Here is a 16,660-nt window from a genome sequence, read left to right on the forward strand (position 1 = left end):
ATCAATCATGCAAGCATGCCGAGCACTCTCTTTCATGGTGCTGAGACCTGGACATCATATGCCAAACAAGAACATAGCTGAACACCTTTCACCTGTGATGCTTACAAAACATCCTAAGCATAACATGGAAGGACCATGTAACATATGAAATGGTTCTGAATGCTGTGAAGCTACTAAGTATCACCCTACTCTCAAGGAACATCACCTGCAGTGGCAGGACACTTGAATCTTATCGGTCACTCCCATCTTTTGCAACACACACTACTAAGTGAGATAGTACCTGCCAAGAGACCCCCCAAGACCCGCTTTACGCTTTAAAGATCGCACCAAATGTGCTATGAATGTATTTCATATTGACTGTAACAAATGGGTGGTATGATTATGATGATGATGCTGATGACGATGATGACACTGAAGTTTATAAAGACAAACAATTAAGTATCTTGCATTTCTTGAATTTTTAATGTGAACAATTCACAAAAATCCTGTGTTTTACTGTGATGTATTTCTGCTGGCTTTTTCCCCAGTCCTCTGCAAACACCTCTTGCTGCCCCTACACTGTTAACAGCAGATCTGCACAGGAGCTGGTGTAATACTTGAAAGCAGACAATTGCCATTATAGGTCATTATGATGGGTTTCGCACAGTAGTTAAGCGTCATATAGAACTGGCTATATTTTAATTACTGGCCATAGTTATAACGATGCTTCAAAATCAACTAATCCATCATACTTAATTCACAGTGTTTACAATTAAAATGTCAACAGTGCATACCTTAAATTTGGCACATTTTAAATCATGGATTGTTGCGTATGAAACATGATAAGTTAGAAAGGGCATGTAATCAATTACTAGCATCACAGTTAGAAAGTGAATAGACATCATTAGGTTCCAGTATGATGGACTTAGAAAAACTAAGGACAAAGTTTAAGAAGATTGTAAATCGCACACCGGAGAAGTATGTGCCGAGTTAGTTGATTAAGAACAGAAAAGATCCCTCTAGGTTCAATAACAAAATTCAGAAACTGCTGAGGATGCAGACACTATTGCATTCAAGGTTAAAAAAAAGAACATGAAAATGATGCCAGACAAAAGTTAGAAGAAATTTTTACACCTTGTTAAAAAAAGAGCATGGTGTCATTTGACCATCATAGAGATTCTTCAATGGAGGGCATAATAACTGACATTCCTAGCATAGAAAATCAACTGAAAGAGTTGAAAATAGACAAGTCAATACGTGCGCATTAAATACACATTTGATTTTACATAGAATGCTCAATGGAATTGGTCCCTTACTTAACTTGGTATTATCATGGATCTCTTATCAAGCACAAGGCGCCAAGTGACTGAAAAAAAGTACAGGAGATTCTCGTACGTAAGAAGCGTAAAAAGAAAGAATCGGTAAAATCACAGATTAATATCCTTAATATTGATATGCCGCAGAATTCTTGAACATATTCTCAATTTGAATATAAAAAAATTTCCTTGAGATGGAGGCACACCTGTCCATAATTAAGTGTAGATTTAGAAACTATCAATCAAGTAAAACTCAACTTGCCCTTTTCTCACGATATCCTGTGAACCCTGGGTGAAGGACAACCGGCAGATTCCATACCCTTAACTTTCCAGTAAGTGTGTGACAAGGCGCTCCACTGTAGACTGTGAATGAAGCTACAAGAATATAGAATAGATCCCTAGCTATGAGAGTGGCCTGAAGATTTCATACAAAACAGAACCCAGAAAGTTGTAGTTGGTGGTGTTCATCAGAGACAAGGGCATCATCAGGAGTGCCCCAGAGGAGTGTGATAGAACAGCTCTTATTCCATATCACATAAATGATCTGATGGACAGGGTGAGCAGCAAATTGGGGCTGTTTGCTGATGATGCTGTGTGTGCAGGAAGGTGTCCTTCTTTATTGACTGTAGGAGGAGACTTTGACATAATTTTTAGTTTGTGGTGATGAATGGTAGCTAGCTCTAATGAAGAAAAATGTAAATTAACACAGACGAGAAGGAAATGTGATTGTATTTCCTTCTCGTCTGTGTTAACTTACATTTTTCGAATTCAGCATTAGTAGTGCGCTGCTTGATGGTCACACTGATTAAATACCTAGGTGTAATCTTGCAACACAATACGGAATGGAATAAGCACTTAAAGGACAGTAGTAATGAAGGCAAATGGTCGACTTTGGTTTATTGTGATAATTTTAGGACAATGTAGCTCAAAGGAGATCACTTACACAACACTAGTATGGCCCATTCTTGAGTACTGCTAAAGTGTTTAGGATCACCACCAGGTCTGATTAAAGGAAAAAAAAATCAAAGCTAGATTTGCTACTGGTAGGTTCACGTAACACTTGAATATTATAGAGATGCTTTGTGAGGTCAACTGGGCATCCCCAGAGAGAAGATAATATTCTCTTAATGGAACACTATTGAGAAAATATTTGTTGTTGTTCTCTTCAGTCCAGAGACTGGTTTGATAGAGCTCTCCACACTACTGTATCCTGTGCAAACCTCTTCATTTCCGAATAACTACTGCAACCCATATCCTTCTGAATCTGCTTAGTGTATTCATCTCTTGGTCTCCCTCTACGACTTTTACCCTCCACACTTCCCTCCAATATTAAACTGGTGAGCCCTTGATGCCTCAGAATGTGTCCTACCAACTGATCCCTTCTTCTAGTCAACTTGTGTCACAAATTCCTCATTTCCACAATTCTATTCAGTACCTTCTCATTAGTTACATGATTTACCCATCTAATCTTCAGCATTCTTCTGTAGCACCACATTTCGAAAGCTTCTGTTTTCTTCTTGTCTAAACTAGTTGCCGTCCATGTTTCACTTCCATGCATGGCTACACTCAATACGAATACTTTCAGAAGAAACTTCCTGACACTTAAAACTATACTCGAGGTTAACAAATTTCTCTTCTTCAGAAACGCTTTCCTTGCCATAGGCAGTGTACGCTTCATATCCTCTCTACTTCGACCATCATCAGGTGTTTTGCTTCCCAAATAGCAAAACTCATTTACTGCCTTAAGTGTCTAATTTCCTGATCTAATTCCTTCAGGATCACCTGATTTAACTTAACTACATTCCATTTTGCTTTTGTTGATGTTCATCTCATATCCTCCTCTGTTCAGCTGCTCCTCCAGGTCCTTTGCTGCCTCTGACAGAATTACAATGTCATGGGCAAACCTCAAAGTTTTTATTTCTTCTCCATGTTTTTAATTCCTACTCCAAATATTTCTTTTGTTTCCTTTACTGCTTGTTCAATAAACAGATTGAATAACATCGGGGATAGGCTACAACCCTGTCTCACTCCCTTTTCAACCACTGCTTCCCTTTCATGCCCCTCGACTCTTAACTGCAGTCTGGTATATGTACAAACTGTGAATAGCCTTTTGCTCCCTGTATTTTACCCCTGACACCTTCAGAATTTGAAAGAGAGTACTCCAGACAACATTGCCAAAATGAGTTTACAAATGCTAGACACATAGGTCTGCTTTTCCTTAAACTATCTTCTAAGATAAGTCGTAGGGTCAGTATTGCCTCGCATGCTCCAACATTTCTACAAAATCCAAACCTATCTTCCTCGAGGTCAGCTTCTACCAGTTTTTCCATTCTTCTGTAAAGAATTCGTGTCAGTATTTTGCAGTCTGACTTATTAAACTGATAGTTCGGTAATTTTCACACCTGTCAACACCTGCTTTCTTTAGGGTTGGAATTATTATATTCTTCTTGAAGTCTGAGGGTATTTCACCTGTCTCCTACATCTTGCTCACCAGATGGTAGAGTTCTGATGTGGCTGGCTCACGTAAGTCTATCATTAGTTCTAATGGAATGTTGTCTACTCCTGGGGCCTTGTTTCGACTTACGTCTTCCAGTGCTCTATCAAATTATTCATGCAGTATCATATCTTCGATTTCACCTTCATCTACGTCCTCTTCCATTTCCATAATATTGCCCTCAAGTACATCGCCCTTGTCTAGACCCTCTATATACACCTTCCACCTTTCTGCTTTCCCTTCTTTGCTTAGAACGGGTTTTCCATCTGAGCTCTTGATATTCATACAGTTGGTTCTCTTTTCTCCAAAGGTCTCTCTAATTTTCCTGAAGGCAGTATCTACCTTACCCCTAGTGATACATGCTCCTACTTCCTTACATTTGTCCTCTAGCTATCCCTGCTTAGCCATTTTGCAATTCCTGTCAATCTCATTTTTGAGATGTTTGTATTCTTTTCTGCCTGCTTCATGTACTGCATTTTTGTATTTTCTCCTTTCATCAATTAAATTCAGTATGTCTTCTGTTACCCATGGATTTTTACTAGCCCTCATCTTTTTACCTACTTGATCCTGTGCTGCCTTCACTATTTCATCCCTCAAAGCTACCCATTCTTCTTCTACTGTACTTCTTTCCCCCAGTTCTTGTCAATCTTTCCCTATTGCTCTCTCTGAAACTCTCTAGAGCCTCTGGTTCTTTCAGTTTATCCAGGTCCCACCTCCTCAAATTCCTACCTTTTTACAATTTCTTCAGTTTTAGTCTACAGGTCATAACCATTAAATTGTGGTCAGAGTCCACATCCACCCCTGGAAATGTCTTTCAATTTAAAATCTGGTTCCTAAATCTCTGTCTGACCACCACATAATCTATCTGAAACATTCCAGTGTCTCCAGGTCTCTTCCACATACACATTTAGAGAACCATAAATTGAATCTGATTGCAGAACAATTCTACTGCCACCAATGAACATTTTGTGTAATGACCATGAAGAAATTGGGGCTCATACAGAGGCATTCAGTCAGGCATTTTCTCCCTCACTCTGTTTTTGAGTGGAACAGAAAAGGAAATGACTAGCAGTGGTACGAAGTACCCTCTGTTATGCACTATAAGGCAGCTTGGGGAGTATGTATGTAAATGTAGATGTTTATCAACATTGTTTTTAAAGCTGGAAGGAGAAAGAGACCTCAAATTTGGAGCAAGCAAATTTTATATAGTGGTAGTACATGTTACATACCATGCAGAATGTGTATCTCATGTTTCTCCCTCATGTATGGTTTTATCAAGTCTGTCATGGTCATTATCAAAATTTACACAGCGTTAATAGAAATTCTCATTATGTTTTGGAATCAGGTGCACACTATCATAGATCCAGCAGCACATTAATCTGTATCACCAGCAATTCCATCACATTTTATTCACAAAACACCAGTCCTTTGTTAAAAAGTTGAAAACAGCTCCAATCTGATGTAGCTCTTGTGCATAGATCTGTAGTATACCTTCGTTTGACATCATCCAAAATTTTTGAGTTAGAATATTACTTCACTATACAATGGTTTTATGGAAATTTGATTATTTTTATTTCGTCCATCTCAGTTGCATTGATATAAAATTCAGCTGTAGTGGTAACTGGTTTCGGGCTGACATGCCAATTCTCAAACCACACACCTTCCTATTAACCGTAATTATTTATTTGCTTCCCAAATAGCAAAACTCATTTACTGCCTTAAGTGTCTAATTTCCTGATCTAATTCCCTCAGCATCACCTGATTTAACTCAACTACATTCTTTGTTGATACAGTATGGTTCCAAGAGGCGCAGCAAAGTACACAGTGACCAGGAAATACCCTCACTGATCTTAGCCTGGCATCCATTGCTACCGACTGACACAACCAAAGTCAGAAATATAGTTTAATTGTGCCAATCTGCAACAATGGACATACCGGCTAAGATCAGTGAGGGCACTGCTTGCCCCTGTATGCTTTGTTGTGCCTTTTGGCACTATACTGTATGAATAATTATGGTCAATAGCAAGGTGTGTGGTTTGAGAATTGGCATGTCAGACCGAAACCAGTAACCACTGCAGCTGAATTTTATATCAAACTAACTGAGATGGACGAAATAATAAAAACCACGAGTGAGAACAATGGTTGGTTGGTTGGTTTGGGAAAGGAGACCAGACTGTGTGGTCATCGGTCTCATCGGTTTAGGGAAGGATGGGGATGGAAGTCGGCCGTGTCCTTTCAGAGGAACCATCCCGGCATTTGCCTGGAGTGATTTAGGGAAATCACGGAAAACCTAAATCAGGATGGCCGGACGCGGGATTGAACCGTCGTCCTCCCGAATGCGAGTCCAGTGTCTAACCACTGCGCCACCTCGCTCGGTGAGAACAATGTCAGCAGTCAATAAGTGCAATCGTTTTTGTTTGTGGTGGGCACATAAATGCTTAACATGCAATCTAGCACCCTGTGCCAACAGCCCATCACTGGTGCCATCTAGCAATCACAATTTTAAGTGACCACAAATACACAACATTCTATGTTATTCACAAAAGTATAACACTGAATTTGCTAGTTGAATGTCATGTTGCCCACAGACAATGAATATGAGATGACAATGACAATTTCATATATTTTGATGCAGACTGAAGAGAAGACAGCATGTTGTTAATGCAGCTACGACATACAAGTCGCTTGATAAATAGGTAAGCTTGGAATCTAAATTGGTTGAGATCTCTGTAATGTTGTCCCCTGTGGAGCAGCTCTTGCAGAAATGAATCAACAAGAAAGAGAGAAAAGAAAGAGAAAATAGTGTACGAGGATTAATGTAGTTTTCTCAACAGCAAGGTAAGTGGAGAACTAGCAACAAGGCCATGCTATTTCTGGATTAGACACGATACTCCCAAGTGCAAGTTGCATGTAACTAGGGTGCTGTATATTTCAAAAAATGTGCTTCTATGCTACTTACTACTAATCACCTCAGCACCAATAAAGTGAACTAGACTTCTCCAAAGGAAACTGCTATGTGCAAAAGCAACATTTCTGCTCACTAATTTACCATGCTGCCAGCAGTTCAAATACCGTTAATACCAGCATAAGTATCTGACACATTGATTGTAGAATCATCTCCTGTTAATCTCAATACGCATAAAAAATAGGTAAAGGATACACAGAGCCACCAGTCATTGTTACACACGGATTTCCTACAATACTGAGTTCCTGAAGATTTTTTAAGTGTGACAGATAGGCCACTTCGTTAAGGTCCGTAATATGGTTATCAGCAACTGATAACACAGTTAGACTTGTTGGAAGATTACGTTCACAAGGCCGCAACTGCGTGATACGGTTTCCGTAGAGCAGAAGTTGCTGAAAATGTTATTTTGGGTTAGAAATGTCTTCTTTAACTACAGGATACTGACAAAATTAATGGTTTACAAAAGACATTTGTACTTCAATCATTTAGGAGAACATGTAAAAACTCACCAAATAGTAAAGGCATTGAGTAGTCGACAGGCACATAAACGAGACTGATCACACACTTGTGCTTGCATACATAATTCAATAAATACACAACTATTATGAAAGGAAGTTAATAGTTTGAATAAGCAGTTTGTTTCATTTGTGATTTACTAATACATAAAACAATTTAGTAAATTATGGGAATATGGTGATAAAATATGAAAAAGATAATTACAGATTAGCGAAACATGTTGTGCTACTTCAATATTGTGTCTCCCTATGATTTGCGAGTGTCTACAGGAGAAGTGTACGTGGCAGCAAACTTTTACAATTCTAGCTTCATGCTTCTCTATGCATTTGCACTTTACATTTCTTTTCATTTGGGAACATTTAATGTCCATTCTCACTGAAGTTTGATGAACTAGTTCACTTAGCCAAAAACACTGAAAGTAATCAGCTGTGGTTTTGCTAAAGGAAACATCATGAAATGTTTATGAATAGATTTGGCAAAAATTTTAGAGAAACTAATCTAGATAAATTCTAGCTCTAGAGAAAACAAGTATAGTATATTAAGCACTTTCTATAAAAGGGGTTGGACAAAAATATGGAAAAACCTTGAGAAATGCATGCAGATGCAGATACTAGCCAAGTCTGCAAGATGTGCTGTTGTATCTGACCATCAACAGCAGCTGTGTAATGTCCTCGATACAACGCAAGTGTTATCCATGTTCAGAACAGTATTCTGCATAGCTGTGATGGCATTATGTCATACCTCAGCGAATTCGAACATTGGCAAGTTGTTGGTGCTTGTATGGCGGGTGGTTTTGTAAGCAAGGAAGCCTAGCCAAATGAGTTTGGTGTGTATATAGGCATAGTTATCAAAGATTTGTACCTTACAGAGGGAAAGTGGAAAAAAAAATCATCTGCTAAGTTACAACGTGGATGAAAGAGTATGTTGAGTGATCAGGACAGATGTTCCTTGAAAAGAATCCAATTGCAACAAAAAACAACAGGAAAACAGTTGCAAAAGTTATTGTAGAACTGGATGTTGCACTCAACAACCCTGGCAGCACTAAAAACAACATGAACGGGGCTCCAGAAGTTGTGAATTGCAAGGCAAGCTGGAATTCCAAAACAACTCTTCAGTGGTGCAAATACCCATAACAGGAAAATATGGCGTTGAACCCATAAAACTTGAACTATGGAGCAAAGGAAGGAAGTCATTTATTTGAATGAGTGTTTCAAATTATTTCCAAGATCTGGCCATGTTTATTCCCCAGAGTGAAACATGGCGGAGATTGGGCAGCCATATTGTGATATTCCGTGGGCCCCACAGTTGCTTCGCAAGGTTGCATTAATGCCAAGGATTACATGACCATTTAGGCTAAGCAGGTCCATCCCATTGTACAATGTTTGTTTCCCACTGGTGATGCTGTTTGAAGACGACAGGGCTCCTGCCCACACAGCTAACACCATTCAGGACTGGTTTTGTAAGCACAAGGATGAAATATCATGTTTCCCCTGCCACCACAGTCAACAGATCTAAATATGATTGAGCCTTTGTGATCTATTTTCTAGTATAATCACTGTCCACCTCCATCATCATTATGTGAACTTGTCTTATTTTGCAGGAAGAATGGTACAAGATTCCCTTGAAAACCACATAGGCCCTATATTTATCTATTCCAAGATGGCTGAAAGCTGTTTTGAGTGACAACAGGTTTACTGCACCATATTAGGCATGGTAATGTGTTGTGTTTTTGGTGTTCTCATATTTTTGTCACCCCCCTCCCCCCCCCCCCCCTTCCCATATGTATATGGACAGAAGTGGTCAACTATGGGGATCTTATACTTATACAATCAAATTATTTGTTTTCTTTTGACTATATCTCAATGCCAACATTTTAATCCACATCTCATATTTTTCACTACTGCATTTGAATTTGCACTCATCTTCATTAAATTAGCACCATAGCGAGAAAGTATTTCCATATGAGACTGCAAAAAAACCTCGTTGTGAAAACTGGAATACAAACATTTACAAGAAGAAACATATTTTAAAATTTTGTTACCTTAAGTCTTGGAAGATAAGACAAATCAGCAATATGCACAATGTTGTTGTCTGACAAATCCAAATGCTCCAAATTTGAATTAGTGTTCAGATGTTCAATTGTCTGTAGACAGAGGAAAAAGAAGTATTTAAATATACATACAAGTAAAAACAAACAAGCAGCAGATTTCACTTACAAGATATTAAAAATTGGTAAGCAACAGAAAAACAATAATGAAGTCTTGTTCTACATTCTAATTATACTGAAGTACTGATGGATGTCCACACAGATAGTTGTTTGATTAAATTCATAATAATTTCCTTATTTCAGTTCTCATCAGCTTACTATTGGCAGAGGGTGGAGGGGGATAAGAATAATAAAAAATAACTCTGATACTATTCACAGACTGACAAAAAAATGGAAGGAAGATTAGTGCATAACATTCCACCAACACCAAGAATATTAGATGTGTTGCTTGTACTCGAGTCTACTGAGAGTGACTCCTAGGTCAAGTTAGTATCAACATAAACACTTCAGAATTTGCAGGATTCAACTTTAATTACCAATTTACCCTCAGGCATTATTTCTAATGGCATGGTCACATCTTCTACAGCCCTGAATTCCATGTACCGCATTTTATCTGAATTCAGTGACAGTCAAGCATGTGTTGTGTTTTGTCCTAATTCAGTGACAATACATTTGCAGAGAACAGCTATAAATTTTCAAGAAAATATTTACTTTTTTAAGTGGTGAAGTTACTCTTTTAGACATGATACTAATAGTTGCATCATCAGCAAAGAAAACTATTTCTGCTTCCCTTATATACAATGGCACATCATTTATACGTAACAAGAACACAAGCGGATCAAATATAGATTGTTTTGGTACACCTGCAGTGATTATTTTTCCATTCCAAAGATGCTGTTTCACTGTGTACACTCCCTAGATTTCTTGAGGTGATGTGCTACATCCCCAAACAGTATTAGGAAAAGGGTAGTTGCTGGTCATCATATAGCAGAGATGATGAGTCACATAAGAGAACAACAAAAAGACTGAAGAAAAGTGAGCTTTCAGCCAACAAGGCCTTCGTCAGAAATACACTATACACACACAACTCGCATATCCATGACAGTCTCTGGCTGCTGAGGCCAGACGGATAGCAACCAGCACCCAGGTGGAGGGAGTAAGTATAAGGCTGGGGCGGGGAGGGGAAAAGATAGCAGGGTAGGGGTAGCAGACAGTAAAAGTGCTACTTGTGGAAGCATAGAGGACCAAGGAGGAGTGAGGGTAGGTCAGCTACTTGCATTCGGGTTGTTAGACAGAGGGCAGTGGGAGAGGACGGGGTAGTGGAAAAGGAGAGAAGTGAAAAGGCTGTGGGTGTGTTGGTGGAATACGAGGTCTTTGCAAAAAACTACAGAACATTCTTAATTTCGAACCAATGGTTTGTTGGAGCAAAATGCAGTTGGGATCCTTGCACATGCTTATGTTTAACGTGTAACTGCCAGAAGTTTCACTGTTGAATGTCTGTTAGTTATTGTTCAGTGCTGTATTAAGTAGAACAGTGTGTCACACAGTTGCGAATTTAGAGATGGCAGAGTTAGACGAGCAATGCATCTGTGTTAAATTTTGTGCGGAACTCAAGAAAACCTTTACAGAGACATACAAAATGATGCAGGAAGCCTATGGAGATGAGTGTTTAAGGCATACTCAGTGTTACAAATGGTTCATACAGTTTAAAAATAGCCGGACAGAAGTTAAAGATGACCCTTGTTCAGGACGTCCTTCGACATCTACCGAAGACACTCTTGTCAGGAATGCAATGAAACTGTGTGCACCAATCTAAGACAGATTGACTGAGAGATAGCAGAAGTATGTAAGATTTGAGTTGGATCATGTCATGAAATCCTGACACAGCACCTTGGGATGCATTGTATTGCTTCTAAGTTCGCCCCATGGTCCATAAGTCAAGATCACAAAGACCTTTGGTTCGCAATCTGTAAAGAGCTTTTGGATTGCACAAATGTGAACAAAATGTCCCTTATGAGAACCATAACTGGTGGTGAGACATGGGTCAACAGTTATGATGTTGAGACCAAGATTCAAGCTTCACAATGGGTCAGGAAAGGTTCTTCAAGATCAAAGAAAGTTTGTCAGATCACATGTCAAAGCCATGCTGACTTTGAATGATTGGTTCATCTTGAATTCATGTCACTGGACAAAACTGTTAATCGATGGTATATCGGAACATGTCGTGATGCCTGCGAGAAAGTGTGAGAAGGAAACGGCCTGAAATGTGGCACAACAATTCATGGCTCTTGTATCACAATAACACACCTGCACATTCATCCCTGTTGGTGCACATCTATTGCACAAAAAACGAAATACTCTGCTGCCTCTGCTCCATACTGGTCCCTGCGGACTTTTTTTCTTTTTTTGCAAAGCTGAAAACCCTGCTGAAAGGATGAAGATTTGCAACAACAGACAAGATAAAAGAAATTCCGCATACAGCGCTTCGCATGATCCAGCAAGAGACTGCTCCCAGAAATGGAAATAGAGTATCAATTATGGAGGACAGCATTTCGAAGGAGCCCATACACAATAAGTAAAGATAAGAGTAGAAAAATTTTGTACACACAGTTCCAGAATTTTTTGATCAGACGTCATAGAGGACTGTGTAGTGCTGAAATGGGAACACTGAAGAGGCTGATGGGTAGGACAATGACTAATGAAGGTTGAGGCCAGGAGGCCAGAGTCATGGGAACATAGGGTACACTGCAGGGGGAGTTCCCAGCTGCGCAATTTAGAAGAGCTGGTGTTGATGGGAAACATCCATTCTGCTCAGGCTGTGAAGCAATCGCTGAAATGAAGAACGCTGTGTTGGGTGGCATGCTCAGCAATGGTGTGGTCCAGGTGTTTATTGGCCACAGTTTGTCAGTGGCCCTTCATGTGGACAGACAGTTAGTTGGTTGTCATGCCCACGTAGAATGCAGCACAGTGGCTGCAGTTTAGCTCGTAGACTGCATGACTGGTTTCACATGTAGTCCTCCGTTTGATGGAACAGGTGATGCCTGTGGCCGGACTGGAGTAAGTAGTGGTGGTGGTGGTGGTGGTGGTGGTGGTGGTGGTGGTGGTGGTGAGAGGGTGTATGGGACAGGTCTTGCATCTAAGTCTTTTACAGGGATATGAGCTACAAGGCAAGCAGTTGGGAGCAGATGTTGGGTATGGATGGACAAGGATATTGTGGTCAGTGGAATACCACTGTAGGAGGGGGGTCAGAAGAATAGTGGGTTGGACATTCCTCATTGCAGGGTACAATGAGAGGTAGTCGAAATGCCGGTGGAGATTGTTAGTCAGTTGCTCCAGTCCTGGATGGTACTGATTCGCAAGGGAAATGCTGCTCTATGGCCAGACAGTGGTAATTTTGGAGGTGCTGAGTGACTGGGAAGATAAGGTACGGGAGATTTTTTTTTTTTTTTTTTTTTTTTGTACGAGGTTGGGAAGGTAATTACGGTCCATGAAGGCCTCAGTGAGAGCCTCAGTACATTTCGAGAGGGACCGCTCATTACTATAGATGTGTTGGCCATGGGTGGCTAGGCCGTATGGAAGAGACTCCTTGGTATGCAAGGGATGGCAGTCGTCGAAGTGGAGGTATTGTTGTGGTTGGTAGGTTTGATACAGATGGAGGTACTGATGTAGCCATCTTTGGGGGTGGAGGTCAACATCGAGGAAGGTGGCTCAACCTTTGTTAGTCATGGTCCTACCAATCAACCCCTTCCCTGTTCCCATTCTAGCACTATACAGCACTCTATTCCACCAACACACACACACACACACACACACACACACACACACACAATCTTTTCAATACTTTCCTTTTCCGCTAGCCCCCCCCCCCCCCCCCCCCCGGTCAAACCTCCCAACTGCACCTAGCTGCCCTACCCTCTCCGCACTTCATCCCTGCAAGCTCCCACAAGTAGCACTTTACCATCTGCTATCCCTACCCTGTTATCCCTCCCCCTCCCTGCCCCAGTCGCATCCTTAATCCAAACACCCAACTGCTTTCCCACATGCATTGCTGCTATCAGTCTGGCCTCAGTAGCCAGAGACTTTGTGTGTGTGTGTGTGTGTGTGTGTGTGTGTGTGTGTGTGTTTGTGTGTTGCCTATCTGCAATTCAGCATCTCTGCTATATGGTGAGTGGCAACTATCCTTTTCATAATATTGTTATATTCCATCTTAGATTTTCCACTGTTTGATACATCCCTTAATTTACGTATAAAAACTATTTATCAGTGAGATGTCTGATACAATAATATTTGAGCTTTTATAAGAGAATACAGTGAATTGTGAAATCAAATGCTTTTAACAAATCACAAAAAATACCAGTTGACAATGGTTGTTGTCTATAGTGTGTTTCCAGTACCTTTGAGAATGTAAGTAGCAAGACTGGCCTTTAATTATTAATGTGTCTTAAGATCTTTTACAGTAAGGGAGACTGGTAACAGCGCATTTCAGTCTGCCTGGAAATATCCCCCATGATAGTGATGCAGTCCATATGTGACTGAAGACCTTGCATTCAAGCCATGAGCATGATTTTAGTATTTTGCCAGAGATATTACCAACTCTGAGTTTTTGGTTTCGAAGACGTTAATTACAACCCTTTATGTGACAATGGTAACTACATATAGTGCACGTCTTATTTGTTATTTATTACTTTATTTGCTACAATTGATTTATTAGCATTAATGTATTCACAACAGTTTCTCGGATAAGTATCTATACCATTTTTATGTTTTTAAGTCTGTAACTGTCAAGTATCAGTGAACAAGAGAGTTACAGTAGCAATATTTACCAATGATCTTTGGGGTACTCCTCTTCGGAGCTGGTTTTCGTGTTCAGCTAACATATCTCACCTGTGGAACTGTGTCAAAAGCCTTCTGGAAATATAAAAAATATGGAATCAACCCAACACCCCATTGATGCGGCTCATTAAGTGAATAAGAGTCAGTTGTGTTTCACAAGAAGGAAGGAAGGAAGATTATAGTTCAATGGCCCACCAACACCAAGGTCCCTAGAAATGGAGCACAATTGAATTGCAGGTGGAGATGCAAACCATGACAAGAGGTTAATGAGATCGAATCTACGGGCACTACTACGGGTAACCCAGGCACCATGTAAGGTGTCATTCTCCATATGGCTCGCACTTTTGTAGAATTTGGAAAGTGGCAGGTCAAACCATAAAATGGGACCTGAACTTACAGGGTTGAAAAGTGAGAGACTTTTTAGTTGCCTCTTACGACAGGCAGGGATACCTCGGGCCTATTCTAATCCTCAGACCTGCAGTGGGTGTTTTTGTTGATCACTGTCTTGCACATCCTATTGATATGAACTTAAGAAATGTGGAGTTAGAATTTTTCCCAGCTAACAGCAGAAGCAAACTGAATCCTATCAATTTGGAAATTATGTACTTCAGGTCATTTTATAGGAAGAACCTTGCTCAAAGACTTTTGACCATGATGGATTCTGGGATGGAACTCACATTTAGCAGGATTTCAAAGCTGAAAGCACTGCATTTCATTGATAAGCCTTGGAGGTCAGAAGAAGAAGAAGAAGAAGAAGAAGAAGAAGAAGAACGCTTGCTTACAGCTGTACGAGAAACACTGCAGCCAAAGTGCACTTTTAATGAATTTCCACAGGTAGACAACATTACAACTGCAGAGAAAAGAACCATGAGGAATTCACTGCAGGAGAATTGTTTGCTAGTTCCTCTTGATAATGGAGAAGAGTATCAGTGCCCACCAGTGCTCAGGCAACTCCAGCAGAGTAGTACTACAAAGCTAGTTTTTTCTGTCCTAGGTTGTGAAAATACACTTGAGACTTACGAATTGATGTAAGAAAACTCTGCTATGGACTTCATTTGTAGAAAACAATAAGTGTTAGAACTGTGATTTTTTTAAATTGTTAATATTAAGTTTTTATTAAAATTTGAATGTTTCTTAAAAAGACATAAGATTTCTACTATGAATTGATCCATTTTTCATTTTGTAAAATACAAACAAAACACAAGAATCAGTCCACAGAAAAGCTATTTCACAATGTTTCAGCTATTGACACCATTCTACTTGCCAGTGGTTCGTAGAATTGGTAAGCAGAGCAATATCAGCAGATGCTTTTCACTGGATATCTGAAGTAAGTACTAGAAATAAGACCTATGAACAGTATTATATATCAACACACATTGTGAAACCTTCACCTGGCTTTTCTGGAGCATTTCTACCTTTGAATGTGATTTCCCCCTGTTTACATCACCAATCAATGTCAAATTTCATATATTTCTAACTGCTTTGCAAATAACTTTGATGTGAAATGAGTGAAGAGTTCATTATGAAGATTTCATTTATAACTAGAAACAGTAGATATCAATTACATATGTAGTATACTCCCTGAAGAACAAAATTGTAATCAATTACACAAAGACAACACACAATATGTTCCAGCACCTAATAAATGAAATGTTATGGACAAGATAGACCTTACTATTAATTGACACAATAAATAACACAGTACATCTGGAGGCAACAGCTACTGCTACCACCACCACCACCACCACCACCAACAGACAAGTGGCTGCCAAGAGATAAGTGTGATTTTAGTGCTTGTCGAAACTGAAGTTTTGATTGTACTTTTTTATCATATCTTTTAAACAATTATGAAAAGATACATTGGTACTCACCATAAAGATGACACACTGAGTAGCACTTAGGCACAATGAAAAGACTATTATACACTATGCTTTCAGCCAGAGCCTTCTTCAGAAAAGAAAAACACGCAAGCACACACAAATGCTGTCTCTGACCGCTTTAGGGCGAGGGATAGCAAATTACAGGTGGGGGAAAGAAGATTGATGTCTAGTGGAGTGTGCAGGGACTACAGTAGAAGGCACCATGACAAGACTCTGCCATCTGGTAGCATCAGGAGGCTGTGGGGGAGGGGGTGGGGCAGAAAAGAAGAGGAACAGAGAGCAGAAAAGGCTGGTGGATGCATTGGCAGAGAGTAAACAGAATGAGGGTGAGGGGATTTTTTTTTTTTTTTTTTTGTTTGTGGTTTTAGGGCGCAAAACTTCTATGGTCATTAGTGCCCAGCCCGTGACGTAGAAAACAGGAAAAAAACTAAATTTAAAATCAGCAGCAATGGGAACAAAGTCATAAAATTTGAGAAACTAAAGGCAGAAGGAATGCTTAAAAATCCACTATAGAAAGGGGGTGGTTGTCAAAAAAAAAAAGAGGCTTCAAATGACTGACGTCATTTCACTGTCACTAATAAACTGTAGAACGCGGTCAGCTGAGCGCGTGTCATCTGCTAAAATCGACGA

The 16,660-nt window shown here is 39.8% G+C and overlaps 1 protein-coding gene across 2 annotated transcripts in view; it reads right to left on the bottom strand.

The window, feature by feature from the left end:
* The window catches only part of LOC126412828 (centrosomal protein of 97 kDa), a 196,741-nt gene that overhangs the window by 140,198 nt on the left and 39,883 nt on the right, over positions 1 to 16,660 (bottom strand). For both annotated transcript variants that reach the window (XM_050082653.1, XM_050082652.1), the window contains 2 exons: positions 9,312 to 9,413; positions 6,950 to 7,146 (listed from right to left, as the gene is read on the bottom strand). In XM_050082653.1, the coding sequence (XP_049938610.1) occupies positions 6,950 to 7,146; positions 9,312 to 9,413 (299 nt within the window). The remainder of the gene's footprint in view (positions 1 to 6,949; positions 7,147 to 9,311; positions 9,414 to 16,660) is intronic.

This window comes from Schistocerca serialis, chromosome 7, assembly GCF_023864345.2.
Source record: "Schistocerca serialis cubense isolate TAMUIC-IGC-003099 chromosome 7, iqSchSeri2.2, whole genome shotgun sequence".
Lineage (NCBI taxonomy): Eukaryota > Metazoa > Arthropoda > Insecta > Orthoptera > Acrididae > Schistocerca > Schistocerca serialis.